The 12,564-nt window shown below is 41.8% G+C and overlaps 1 protein-coding gene across 1 annotated transcript in view; it reads left to right on the forward strand.

Moving 5' to 3' along the window:
• LOC129702759 (cilia- and flagella-associated protein 44-like) overlaps positions 1–12,564 on the forward strand; it is a 117,285-nt gene that overhangs the window by 28,335 nt on the left and 76,386 nt on the right. Inside the window, exons 8-10 of the mRNA XM_055644704.1 lie at positions 4,215–4,379; positions 5,663–5,815; positions 7,062–7,109. Coding sequence (XP_055500679.1) covers positions 4,215–4,379; positions 5,663–5,815; positions 7,062–7,109 — 366 coding nt within the window. The remainder of the gene's footprint in view (positions 1–4,214; positions 4,380–5,662; positions 5,816–7,061; positions 7,110–12,564) is intronic.

Raw genomic sequence — 12,564 nt, forward strand, 5'->3', positions numbered from 1 at the left:
TCCCCACCAGAATGATGGGTTCTGAGACTTCCACTGCCCGTATCATACTGTTGAGTGCTTGCGCACTTTGGTGCAGCCCAGCAACCACTGTGCTTTGCATACTTGAATAGTATGCAAATGGCCTCATTCTGTCTCCATTGTGTTGCTACTGCTGAATGGTGACTTATCTTATTATCACAGAACAACTGGAAGGGTTTAGTCAAATCTGGCTGCCCCAGAGCTGGGAAGAAGAGGTCAGGGCTTGCTTGAGTTTTGCCTCCCCGCCCCACGCACCTTTCCCCTCCCTTAGTAAGTTCCTGCAGAGGTTCAGCCAATTCTGAATAATTTTCCACAAAATTCCCACATTCATGAATTAATCCCAGCACGTTCCTTGCACCATTCACTGTTATTTAGTTGTGGCAATTTCCTAGCATGTTTCCTTTCTCCCTCAAATGTGTTTCCCCAATACTGTTGCCGGTTCTACTTTCAGATAACTTAATTTCCTAACACATGTCCATTAAATACTACCCTTTGTAGTTTAATATCTCCACTTTTGCCATCCCTGATGGGTGAATGGTGTACATGTCGTATCACATTTACCTGTGGCATAATTTCCCGTCCAGGCTTGGGGCTAGTTTGGGAGCAGGAGGCGATCCAGCCGCCACCATTCACCTTCATGGTTTCTCAAACTATGCACGCTTTACTGCTACTAATTTCACCTGTTCTTGTTGGTTATTCGCTATTTCTGTGAGTATAATTACTCCTTTTCCACACTTATCTTTTCCTTGTCCTTCCACCTGGCGAGGAGTGCCTCCAGGTTGTCACCTGCATTATCATTTTAAGTTATTTTTAATTATAAAGATACAAAGATACAGCATGCTCTTCGAGCCATTGAGTCTACACCATTGGTCATCCGTACACTAGGTTTATGTTATCCCACTTTCGCATCCTACACACTAGGGGTAATTTACAGAAGCCAATAAGGTGAGGTATTTGCATCTGTTTTCACCAAACATGCACGTCTTTGGATCCATTTATAATCCACTATTGTTTGTACTATGGATCTGTTGGGTCCCCATTTGATATCAAAATTTTGCAGTATGTTACATTCCCTACTGGTATGTTGTATTATGTTTTACCACCGGGTGTCTCCCCAACACAGGCTTTGGGTCTTATTTCTCCTATCCTGAACAATCCTCTGCAATAGCTTCCCTACCACTGCTGTGGTCTTTACTGGCCCATAATTCCCTGGATACTCTCCACTTTCCTTCTTAAATAAAGGAACAATAGTTATTCTCCTGGGATTTTGCCTAATAGCTAGAGAAGACACAAAGATCTTCAAGTCTCCTGCAATTTCCTCTCTTGCTTCTCTCAATAATCTTGGATGGATCCCATCTGGTCCTAGGGGTGTATCTACCTTAATCATCATCAGGAGCCCCAACACCTCCTCCTTCTTAATCTCAAACTGCCCTCTCATATTACTCTTCCCCACACTGCTATCACTGTCCTCCATGCCCTTTCCTTGGTGAAAACAGAGGCAAATACGTCGCCTATATCTCTAGACTCCAAGCACAAATTCCCTCCTTTATCCTTGAGCAGTGCTACCTTCTCCCTGGTTACCATCTTGTTTTTAATGTAGGTATATATGTATGCCTTGCAATCTAAACATATTTCTAATCTGATTATTGCCTCTCCTAACATGAGTTTTAAATTACCGTCACTATGTTGACCCCATTTCCCATCATGACTCTCCAGTATATAAGGAGCTTGGATTAACCATGAACGAAACTTGCTCAATATTCTTATGATTTCCAGAAATTCCTACATTAAACCCCCCTGATGGCATTTAGCCATGTACAAGTGAGCCTTATTAAATAACACCATCTAACACACATTCGACATGCAAATGCTACCTGCCTATCTCACTCCCTACCTGCTTGACAATAGCAGGATCTTTGACTTCCTATAGTGCTCTCTATTATGTCAAAATTAAAAAGGCCAAAACAATTACAATCACTAACTACAAGTATTAATGTGTGCGATATAATCCTGATCCACCTCCAGTTTAAATTCTATTTGGAATATTTTGGAGGACCAAGAACCAAGAACCAAGAACCATCGCATTCAGTTCACAGATCAAGCTCCTTTCTCACCAATCCCCCCTACATGCATTTAGATGACCAGGGATTAATTAGGGATAATCAGCATAGTTTTGTACGTGGGAGATCGTGTCTCATGAATGTGACTGAGTTTTTGAAGATGTGACTAAAAATGTTCTTCTTCTTTTCGTGTCCATCGTGTGACAAATGTTGGCCTCGGTCTCATTGTCCATCCTGAAAAGGACGCAAGGTTTCGGCGACAATCAGTGGTAGCCATCACTTGTCGCAATAAATGATGGTGGTAGCAGAATTAGCTCAGGATAGACTGTATATATGGATTTCAATAAGGCTTTTGACAAGGCTCCATAATGTAGGCTGCTCTGGAAGGTAAGATCGCATGGGATCCTCGGAGAGTTAGCTGACTGGATAGAAAATTGGCTTCATGGAAAGAAGCAGAAAGTGATGGTTGAAGGTTGTTTTCCAGACTGGAGGTCTGTGACTAGTGATGCGCCTCAGGGTTTGGTGCTGGGCCCATTACTGTTTGTCATCTACATCAATGATTTGGATGAGAATGTACAAGGCATGATTTATAAGTTTGCAGATGGCACTAAAGTGGGCGGTATCTTAGATAATGAAGAAGGTTGTCAAGAATTGCAGCAGGATCGTGATAGGTTGGGCAGGTGGGCAGATAAATGGTTAATGGAACTTAATACAGAGAAGTGCGAGGTGCTGCATTTTAGGAAGTCAAACAAGGGCAGGACCTACACAGTAAATGGCAGAGTCTGGGGAGTGTTGTAGAGCAGAGGGATCTAGGAGTGCACGTATATAGTTCCTTAAAAGTGACATCGCAGGTAGATAGGGTGGTCAAGAAGGCTTTTGGCACATGGGCCTTCATCAGTCAGTTAGAGTATTGAGTATAGAAGTTGGGAGGTCATGTTATAGTTGTACAAGACATTGGTGAGGCCACATTTAGAGTATTGGGTTCAATTTTGATTACCCTGTTATAGGAAAGATGTTGTTAAACTGGAAAGGGTGCAGAGAAGATAAACAAGGATGTTGCCAGGACAGGACCCTGAGCTATGGGGAGAGGTTGAGCAGGCTTAGATTTTAAGGGTGGTAGGTATATGGAACAAGCTGCCAGATGAGGTAGTTGAGGCAGGTACTATCACAACATTTAAGAAACATTTGGACAGGTACATAGATTGGATGCTTAGGGGGATATGGGGCAAGCACAGGTAGGTGGGACAAGTGTAGATGGGACATGTTGGTTGGCATGGGCAAGTTGGGCCAAAGGGTCTATTTCCATGCTGTGTGACTCTATGATACCAAGTCTGTTTTCCCCAAATGTCCTCTACTTCTGTACCATGCTTCCCTAATCTTCTTACTACCTCTCCTAACATGGCATTTAAGTTACCTTCACTAACAGCCACACTCTCAATCCTGATTCTCCTGTACGCAAGGTTCTTAGGTTAACCATATTACAAACTCCACACCAACATCACCCGAGGTCAGGATTGAATCTGAGTCTCAGGTGCTGTGAGACAGTGGCTCCACCACCTGGGCCACTGCGCCAACTATTTAAAATACTTTCGACAGGCACAAGGAGAGGAAAGATTTAGATCGATATGGGCCAGACGAGTGCAAAATCAGCTTGGATGATGCATCTTGGCCAGCACGATCATTTTGGCCTGAATGGCCTGTTTTTATGCAGTATGACTATGGAAATCTGATGAAGGGCCATGGACGAGAAAGCTTGACTTCATTTCCTCTCCGCATGTGCTGCAAGATCTGCTGAGTATTTCCAGCATTTACTGTTTTCAATTTAGCTTCCTGTATTTTTGGATACATTCATAAGTTGTAATCAAATAATACCACACAATGAAAACTGGAATACATAATTGATATAAGAAAGAGATTGGATTCATTTATCATAAATATCCTGAATCTTAAGATCCAATTATATATATTTTTGTAGCTTAGCACTTTTGTAGTTTGTAAGCAACTTTATCCACAGGAAATAAAGTGAATAACCAATAAAATATTATTTATGGTAATATTGAACGAGAGAGATTTCAGAGAATAATTTTATGCAGTTATTTATGTAATTGTGTGAGATAATGTACTGCTCTGTTGCAGGTAATATCTGGCTCTGAATGGGGCAATATGTTGCTATGGGATGGTGGTCTTATTAAGGTAGAGCTGAGCAGAAAGGATGGAAAGCCCTGTCATCAAGGATCCATAAATCAGTGTGTACTGGATGAAGGAGAACTTATCACAATTGGAAGTGATGGATGTGTGCGGGTGAGTAATGATACCGGCAGATATTAAAACTCAGGGGATAAACGAACGTGGCATTTGCTACCAAATATATGTCCTATGTCAAAATCAGTATGAAGTCTGTTTTCTTCCCTGGCTTCATTCATCACAAACCGCTACTTTAGGTTGATATAATATTACTGCTGTTCTATATAGAAATATGACTACAGGTTGCCTTTTTGAACAACTTATGAACCTGAATTTAGTTTAGTTTAGTTTAGAGATACAGCGTGGAAACAGGCCTTTTGGCCCACTGGATCCCCGCACATTAACACTATCCTACACTCACTAGAGACAATTTTTACATTTACCAAGCCAATTAATCTACACCTGTACGTTTTTGGAGTGTGGGAGGAAACTGAAGATCTCGGAGAAAACCCACGCAGGTCACGGGGAGAAAGTCCAAACTCCATACAGACAGCACCCCTAGTCAGGATCAAACCCTGGTCTCCGGCGCTGCATTCACTGTAAGGCAGCAACTCTAACGCTGCACCACCATGACCGCCCTTCAGTTTAGATCTCAAGACAATTTTCCTTTGATTCCTCTGGTTCACTGCTCTTGCTGTTGATGAGGCACTTGGGGCAAACTAACCCCACCCAACAAAAGCTTTTCATTGTACCTCGGTACACGCAACAAGAAACTAAACTAAACTAAGCTAACCTATACCACTGCATCCTATTTTCCGCTATGTTCATTCATTACAGTCTGATCTCAGTACTGCATCTCAAATTGGTCTTCACTCCCCTCACAACTGATTCCTTCATCAAAGGAGCGAAAGATTCCTTTGCTCCATAGATGCTGCCTCACCCGCTGAGTTTCTCCAGCATTTTTGTCTACCTTCGATTTTCCAGCATCTGCAGTTCCTTCTTAAACAAAACCTCTATCAAACGCAATTATTTCCCTCTTTATACTCAAGTGGATAAAAACAGGCCAGGCTATCATGTCAATTCTAAAGGAGTTTTAGCCCCAATAAATTTTAGAAATGGCTAGAAATGCTTCATTTATCTGTATACTTTGCACTGTTGTGATGGTGTATTGGTGGCCATGTGTGCTGGTGTTTCTCTCAACTTATTCAAAACCAGTTGTGGGTAACTTTTAACTCATGTTCTTCCATCAGAAATGACAGTGAATGTATAGGGCATGATCACATCTCAAATGACAGATATTGGACAGATACTCTTGAGGTGGTAAAATGTTGCCTTTACTGCACATAGATTTGGTATGTTTCTCAGCCACATGTATTCTGAACTGCTTCAATTGATTCCAGGTGTGGGACTTTGAGACCATTGACACAGCAGAGTCTTATGACGAGGATTCCATAGTAGAGATGGAACCAATGAATGAATTAACCGTTGGAAGAAATGTTAACCTCCAATCCATGGTGAAATTCAAAGATTCAAACCTTATTTGGTGTGCTCAGGTATATTAAAATATCTAATAATATAACAACTAATCTAAAAGCATTGCACAAAGGAACCATATTGGTGCAGCAACGGGAAATGCAACATTCAACTCTTTTCAAATAAAACAACTGTTTAATTTACCCGTTCTATTTAAGTGTCTGCAGTTCATTTAGTTGAGCAGCTTAAAGATAAAATAAATAAATCCAGAACAGAGGGGTTGGATCGCACAATTAAAAAAACTAATTGAAATTAAGAAACCATTAACATCATGAATATTATCAATCTGAAGAAACTACCAAGAAAAGAGAGGAAATTTTATTAATTGGCCCAAATGCTTAATCGAGGAAACATGTATTGCCTTCCCATGTTTTCCTTAATTACAATAGTTTTTCATGTATAGAATAAAAATATGCACTTCACAACAGAATGACTAAATTAATTATGGAATTGTCTTTTTAATAACCATTAATGATTTGCTTCAAAAATTAGCCAGTCTTAAAAGTCTTTGACTGATTTCTATTGACTCCATGCCCATTGAAGTATGTTGCCAGCCAAGATTTCAAGATTTTTCTTTCAATGTGGAGGTTCCAGGATCTCCTTTTCTATATCAATGATTGTTAAAGCAGAATGATCTTCTATGAAAAATCATTGTTTCAATGTGCATCTCAGAAGAGCATTGCAAAACTTGGAGATTGATTCAGCATTTTTTTTAAAGAATGATTAGATTAAGATAGGGGATTAGGGTGTCCCATATAATTTAAATGAATAATAGGAATTTATTTGGTTAATATTCCGATGCAATGTTAATGCTACAATGCTGAATCTAGGCAATATTCAAGCTCGTTTATACGCTATTGGTGGATGTTTGCCTGCCGAGGAAAGATCACCTTGGGAGGTAAGGCGTAAAATTGTGTCTGTAATGTTTTGTATGAGTGATTTGGGTAAATGAAAAGCCATTAGCCTTAAAGTGGCTTCTGTTGATGTGGCATTAATGATGTCAATACTTTGTACTAGCATTTTCAGATATTTGAATATTCTCAGTACAAATCCCATATGTAATAGTGGAATGGGGGAGCTAGTGGATTTTCTCTCGGTTCAACTTTCTGTTACATTCCTTCTTAATACAGCAAGGAAATTAATGGACGTCAGGTGTATAATTTGTTCTTATTTATCTAACTACGACAGAAGTTGCAAGAGCAAAGAACAATTTTGCCACGTTACTGCTGACCGAAAGATAAAATCTACAACTTTATTTTTCCATAGGATGCCAGTGGTAGAATATGGAAACTTGACCTCTCGTTTTCAAACATTGTAAGTACAAATATTTGTTTTGTATTCATTTGGTTTATTAAACAGAAAAGCATAGAAACTAGCATTACTGTAATGTTTAGGAAAGAACTGCAGATGCAGGTTTAAATCGAAGGTAGACACAAAATGCTGGAGTAACTCAGCGGGGCAGGCAGCATCTCTGCAGAGAAGTAATGGGTGACGTTTTGGGTCGAGATTCTCCTTGTTTCTGACTTCCCTATATCCCTTACTTTTCTTTTGCCTGTTGTGAATAAATATTGGCCCACGCAGGGGCGGATCTACTGTGAAACTAATGAAGCTTAAGCTGGAGTGGCCATTTGGCCTGTTTTGCATGTCATTGATGATGGCATGTGCCTTTAAATTTTAGACTGCCCGTTATATTGTGGGTGGGATTTATGACATGTTTTGGGGTGTGTTTGGAGCTTAGATGCTTGCGCAGAAGTTTAGTTTTTAGATTAGTTTGGAGAGACGATGGGGAAGGTTAACCCTTCTACCATGCGGGATCGTGCGGGCCACATGCCAGATCATGCCAGTGTTACGGAGACACAAGGAGTTTTCTAATGTTTAAAGCAATAAGCTGGAGTTCGATGAAGATTGTAGTAACGAGTCGGAAGAAGTTTGGATGTTTCTTGCTGTTTTCTATCAATAATAAAGCATTTATTCATCAAAAGACTGTGTTTTGAAGCCATATCTGTGAAGAAGTTCTGAAGGTCTCTGTGAGTGAGCTCGCATGCGTTTCGAAGACACCCCCTTCAACCATTCTCCTCTATTTAGCGGCTAGGGTGCTAATTACCTGAAAGATATGAACATCTGCCGCTACATAAGCTTCAGGGTCCCTAATCCCATAGGGGCGACAGAAGCGACTTTAGTCCAGATATTCTTCCGATTTAAATCGGAATTCCAAATTTTTTTGTTTTCCTAGAAATTAATCAGATTTTTCACCTCGACTAAACCCCTCTCCTCGACTAAACTTCACCTCACACTTAAACCTCAATTCACTAAACCTCGCCTCGAGTGAACCTCCCACCTCACACATAATCCCCGCCTCGACTAATCGGCGCCTCTCTCCCGCTCCTGCGGGGAGGGGCTGAGGCCACCCGCGGGTTGTGGAGCGGGGCTCAGGCTCGACGTCAACGTCAGCGCGCGTGCACTCCTTTCCTCCCACTGGCTCTCTCAGTCATTGCACTCTCCGAGCTCGCCCCCGCCCTCCTGGTTGGAGCCGTTCCGCTCATGTCAGGCCGGGGTTGGGGGGGGGCTATAAATAGCGGAATGGGAACGAGGTGACGATTAGTCAAGGCACAGATTAGGTGTGTTGTGGAGTTTAGTCGTGAGGTGGGAGGTTTAGTTAAATTGAGGTGGGGGTTAAGGTATGAGGTGAGCTGTGAAGTTTATTTGAGGGGCGAGGTTTAGTGAGGTACGGTTTAGTCGAGGCGAGGTTTAGGTGTGAGGAGAAGTTTGGTGGTGAGGTATCGTCTAGGTGAGGGGTTTAGTCAAGGTGTAGGTGTGTAGGTGAGGAGAAGTGAGTGCAGGTGAGGTGAGGAGAAGTGGGTGTCTGAGCTCAGGAAGGGAGACCGAGTAGCTGCTGAAGGAGACAAGACCACTGCCTTCTATGGCAGAGCATTCCACAAATTCATAACTCTGGGTGAAAAAGTTTTCTCTCATCTCAGTGCTGGGCAAAGAGACATTCAGGTAACATATTTTTTGTAAAGTTTTTTTAGCTATATGAGGCCATTTTTTGAAATATAAGATTATTAAGGAATTGGACACGCTAGAGGCAGGAAACATGTTTCCAATGATGGGAGAGTCCAGAACCGGGGCCACAGTTTAAGAATAAGGGGTAGGCCATTTGGAACGGAGATGAGGAAATACCTTTTCACACAAAAAGTTGTGAATCTGTGGAATTCTCCGCCACAGAAGACAGTGGAGGCCAATTCCCTGGAGGCTTTCAAGAGAGAGATAGATAGAGCTCTTAAAGATAGCAGAATCAAGGGATATGGGGAGAAGGCAGGAATGGGGTACTGCTTGTGGATGATCAGCCATGATCACAGTGAATGTGATAGAAGGACCGAATGGCATACTCCTGCACCTATTGTCTATTGCCTATTTCACTGTACACAGTATTAGTGAGACCACATTTGGAATACTGTGTACAGTTCTGGGGTCCATACTTAAGAAAGGATGTACTAGCCCTGGAGGCAGTGCAGCGAAGGTTTACAAGATTAATTCCTGCAATGAGGGGATTGACATATGAGGAAAGGTTAAGTAGGCTGGAACTCTACTCTTTGGAGTTTAGAAGAATGAGAGGCGATCTCATTGAAACATATAAGATCGTGAGGGGCCTTGATCGGGTGGATGCACCGAGGATGTTCCCAATGATCGGGGAAACTAGAACTAGGGGACATAGTTGCAGAATAAGGGGGGGCTCTTTTAAAACTGAGATGAGGAAGAACTTCTTCACCCAGAGGGTGGTTAATTTATGGAATTCACTGCCCCAGGGAGCAGTGGAAGCAGAAACTTTAAATATATTTAAGACTAAAATAGATGGTTTTTTAGCTGCCAAGGGGATAAGGGGCTATGGGGAGAGGGCAGGGATATGGACCTAGGTATGGTTAGTATAGTAAGACCTGAGTGATCTCCTGGACAAGTGTCGATCGCCTAGATTGGGGTCGGAGAGGAATTTCCCGGATTTTTTTCCCGAATTGGACCTGGGTTTTTATCCGGTTTTTTGCCTCCCCCAGGAGATCACGAGGTTCTTGGGGTGGAGAGGGGTGATAGCGGTATAAAGGGGAGGGTAGTGTCTTGTGTTCTGTGTCTTGTGTCTACTGTTTGTGGGTAAGTGTGTCTGTTTAGTGTTCAGCCATGAGCGAATGGCGGTGCGGGCTCGATGGACCTGGTGGTCTGCTCTCGCACCTACTTTCTATGTTTCTATGTTTCATGAAATATATATATTTTGAGGGTTATTTTACTGCTTATGTGTTAGAAAAATTTAAGCTTCTGTTATGTAAACTACCGGCAGAAAGCTTGAGAATCACTTTCAATTCATTGGGGCGTTGCTCCCTGAACGCGCCCCAGGGCACTGCCCCTGGACCCTGCCGGGGGCCTAGCCAGACTCCTGGACCCCCGGCCAATACTTCCTACTTTTTTTCTGGAGGTGAATATCGTGCTTAGTCCACATTGCTTTAAAAAACTTGGGTCTACTGTATGAGAAGGGTTTTAAAAAAAAATAATAATATTAATAAAATATAGTGTAATTCAATACAAAACAATAGTTAAAATAAAAATTAAAAGATTATTAAAGTATCATGTAGGCTATAGCCATAAATGAATAAACGTTCAAATTAAGGATGTTTTATTCTAAATATATTTAATATAAAATAATTATAAAAAATTTAAAACACTATTAACATTTATGACAGAAATTAACATTTGTGGTGATCTGTCATGGAACAGCCCCATTGAAGAAGATAACAGTGGTTACTCAGACCTCATTGCTGGTTGCGAAGGGGCCCCAATAACAGTTCAAGCTTCAGGGCCCCAAAAATGTAGGTCTGCCACTGCGCCCACGACCTTTTGACTGTTGTCTATGGTCATATGGTCTTATTATCTTATGGTCTCTGATGTCATACTAATAAAAAACAGAAAATTCTGAAGATGCTGAGCAGGTCAGGCACTGTCCATGGGGGTGGTGTCATTGGTGAGCGGATTGCAAAGAAACCTTTTGGATGATGACCTCTTCAGAGCTGGGAATAGAGATAAACAACTCAAGATGCAAAGAAAAGTAGGGGAACAAAAGGGAAGGTCTATAATAGACAGAGTCTTTCTCTGTCATCCTCAGGGTACTGCTCGTTTTTTAGTTCTGCTATTTCAGCTCTGTCTAGCTCTATTTGGTAAATTGCGCACATCCGTTTGTATATTTGTTAGCTTCTTCTTCAAGCTTTATTGAATTTCTTTTCTTGGTATTTCCTCAATTTCAATTCCTTAATGGTGTTTTTACATTACTTAAATACTGTCAATTCCTTGCCTGTTCTACACCTCCCCTGGCAACTCATTTCAGGCACCTTCCATTCTGAGAATAAAAGTTATTGATCGCAAATATCCTTTAAACTTTTCTCTTTCACCTTAAAGCTATGCCCACTAGCATTTCCACCCTGGGGAAAAAAGACTGATTATATATCCGATCTACACATAATTTTATATACCTCCATCAGGTTGCCCATCAAGTGATCATTTTCTAAAAGAATTGTTAAAGCACTGCCTGGAGGAGATGCGGTGGCTTCAGGGAACACAAACCTGGAGTGCTGCTCAGGAAAACAATTTGTCCTTCTACCTCAATGATTCTGCCATTGCGCTTGCTATTGTCTTCTAACTAACAAACGTGTTGGCTATCCAAAACATGAAATCATTCTTAAGTCTCCAAACTCCTTACAGCATCTTTCACCTTCCCTTCATTAGCCATGGTGGAGCCAGTGGAAGAATCCTTGCACTGAAGCACTAAACAGGCAAAAACATACAGAAGACAAGATATGTCAAAGGGAGATTATTTGTATTTTAATTGCAGCAATCATTGTAAATTTGATTTGATATCTTTATAATGTAGCTGCTTTAATTTTAAATTGTGGCAAAGCAAAAGCTGTGATGTTCACCAGCATTTAAGGAGGTTGGTGAATGAAGAATAGGTGCTGTGGTTACTTTTCTCCTGCCCAAGTGACCCACTTTCCCTCCGCTGCCACTTGAAGGCAGTTGCTCACTCTCTCAGCTAAATGCCCGGGGTAGATGCTCACACCCCTGGTTGTATCCCCAGAGTGGGTGGGCATTCATTCTCCTGACTGGATACCTGGGGGTGGGGTGAGCATGGGTCAATCTCCAGTGACAAGTGGGAGTTCGCATTGTTGCTGGACCCCAAGGGTGAAACATAGAAACATAGAAATTAAGTGCAGGAGTAGGCCATTCGGCCCTTCGAGCCTGCACCGCCATTCAATATGATCATGGCTGATCATCCAACTCAGTATCCTGTACCTGCCTTTTCTCCATACCCCCTGATCCGTTTAGCCACAAGGGCCACATCTAACTCCCTCTTAAATATAGCCAATGAACAGGCCTCAACTACCTTCTGTGGCAGTGAATTCCAGAGATTCACCACTGTGTGAAAAATGTTTTTCTCATCTCGGTCCTAAAGGATTTCCCCCTTTATCCTTAAACTGTGACCCCTTGTTCTGGACTTCCCCAACATCTGGAACAATCTTCCTGCATCTAGCCTGTCCAACCCCTTATGAATTTTGTAAGTTTCTATAAGATCCCCCCTCAATCTTCTAAAATCTAGCGAGTACAAGCCGAGTCTATCCAGTCTTTCTTCATATGAAAGTCCTGACATCTCAGGAATCAGTCTGGTAAACCTTCTCTGTACTCCCTCTATGGCAAGAATGTCTTTGAGCATTGGGCATTGTGACATCACATGATG

Source organism: Leucoraja erinacea, chromosome 13 (assembly GCF_028641065.1).
Source record: "Leucoraja erinacea ecotype New England chromosome 13, Leri_hhj_1, whole genome shotgun sequence".
In the NCBI taxonomy this organism is placed as follows: Eukaryota; Metazoa; Chordata; class Chondrichthyes; order Rajiformes; family Rajidae; genus Leucoraja; species Leucoraja erinaceus.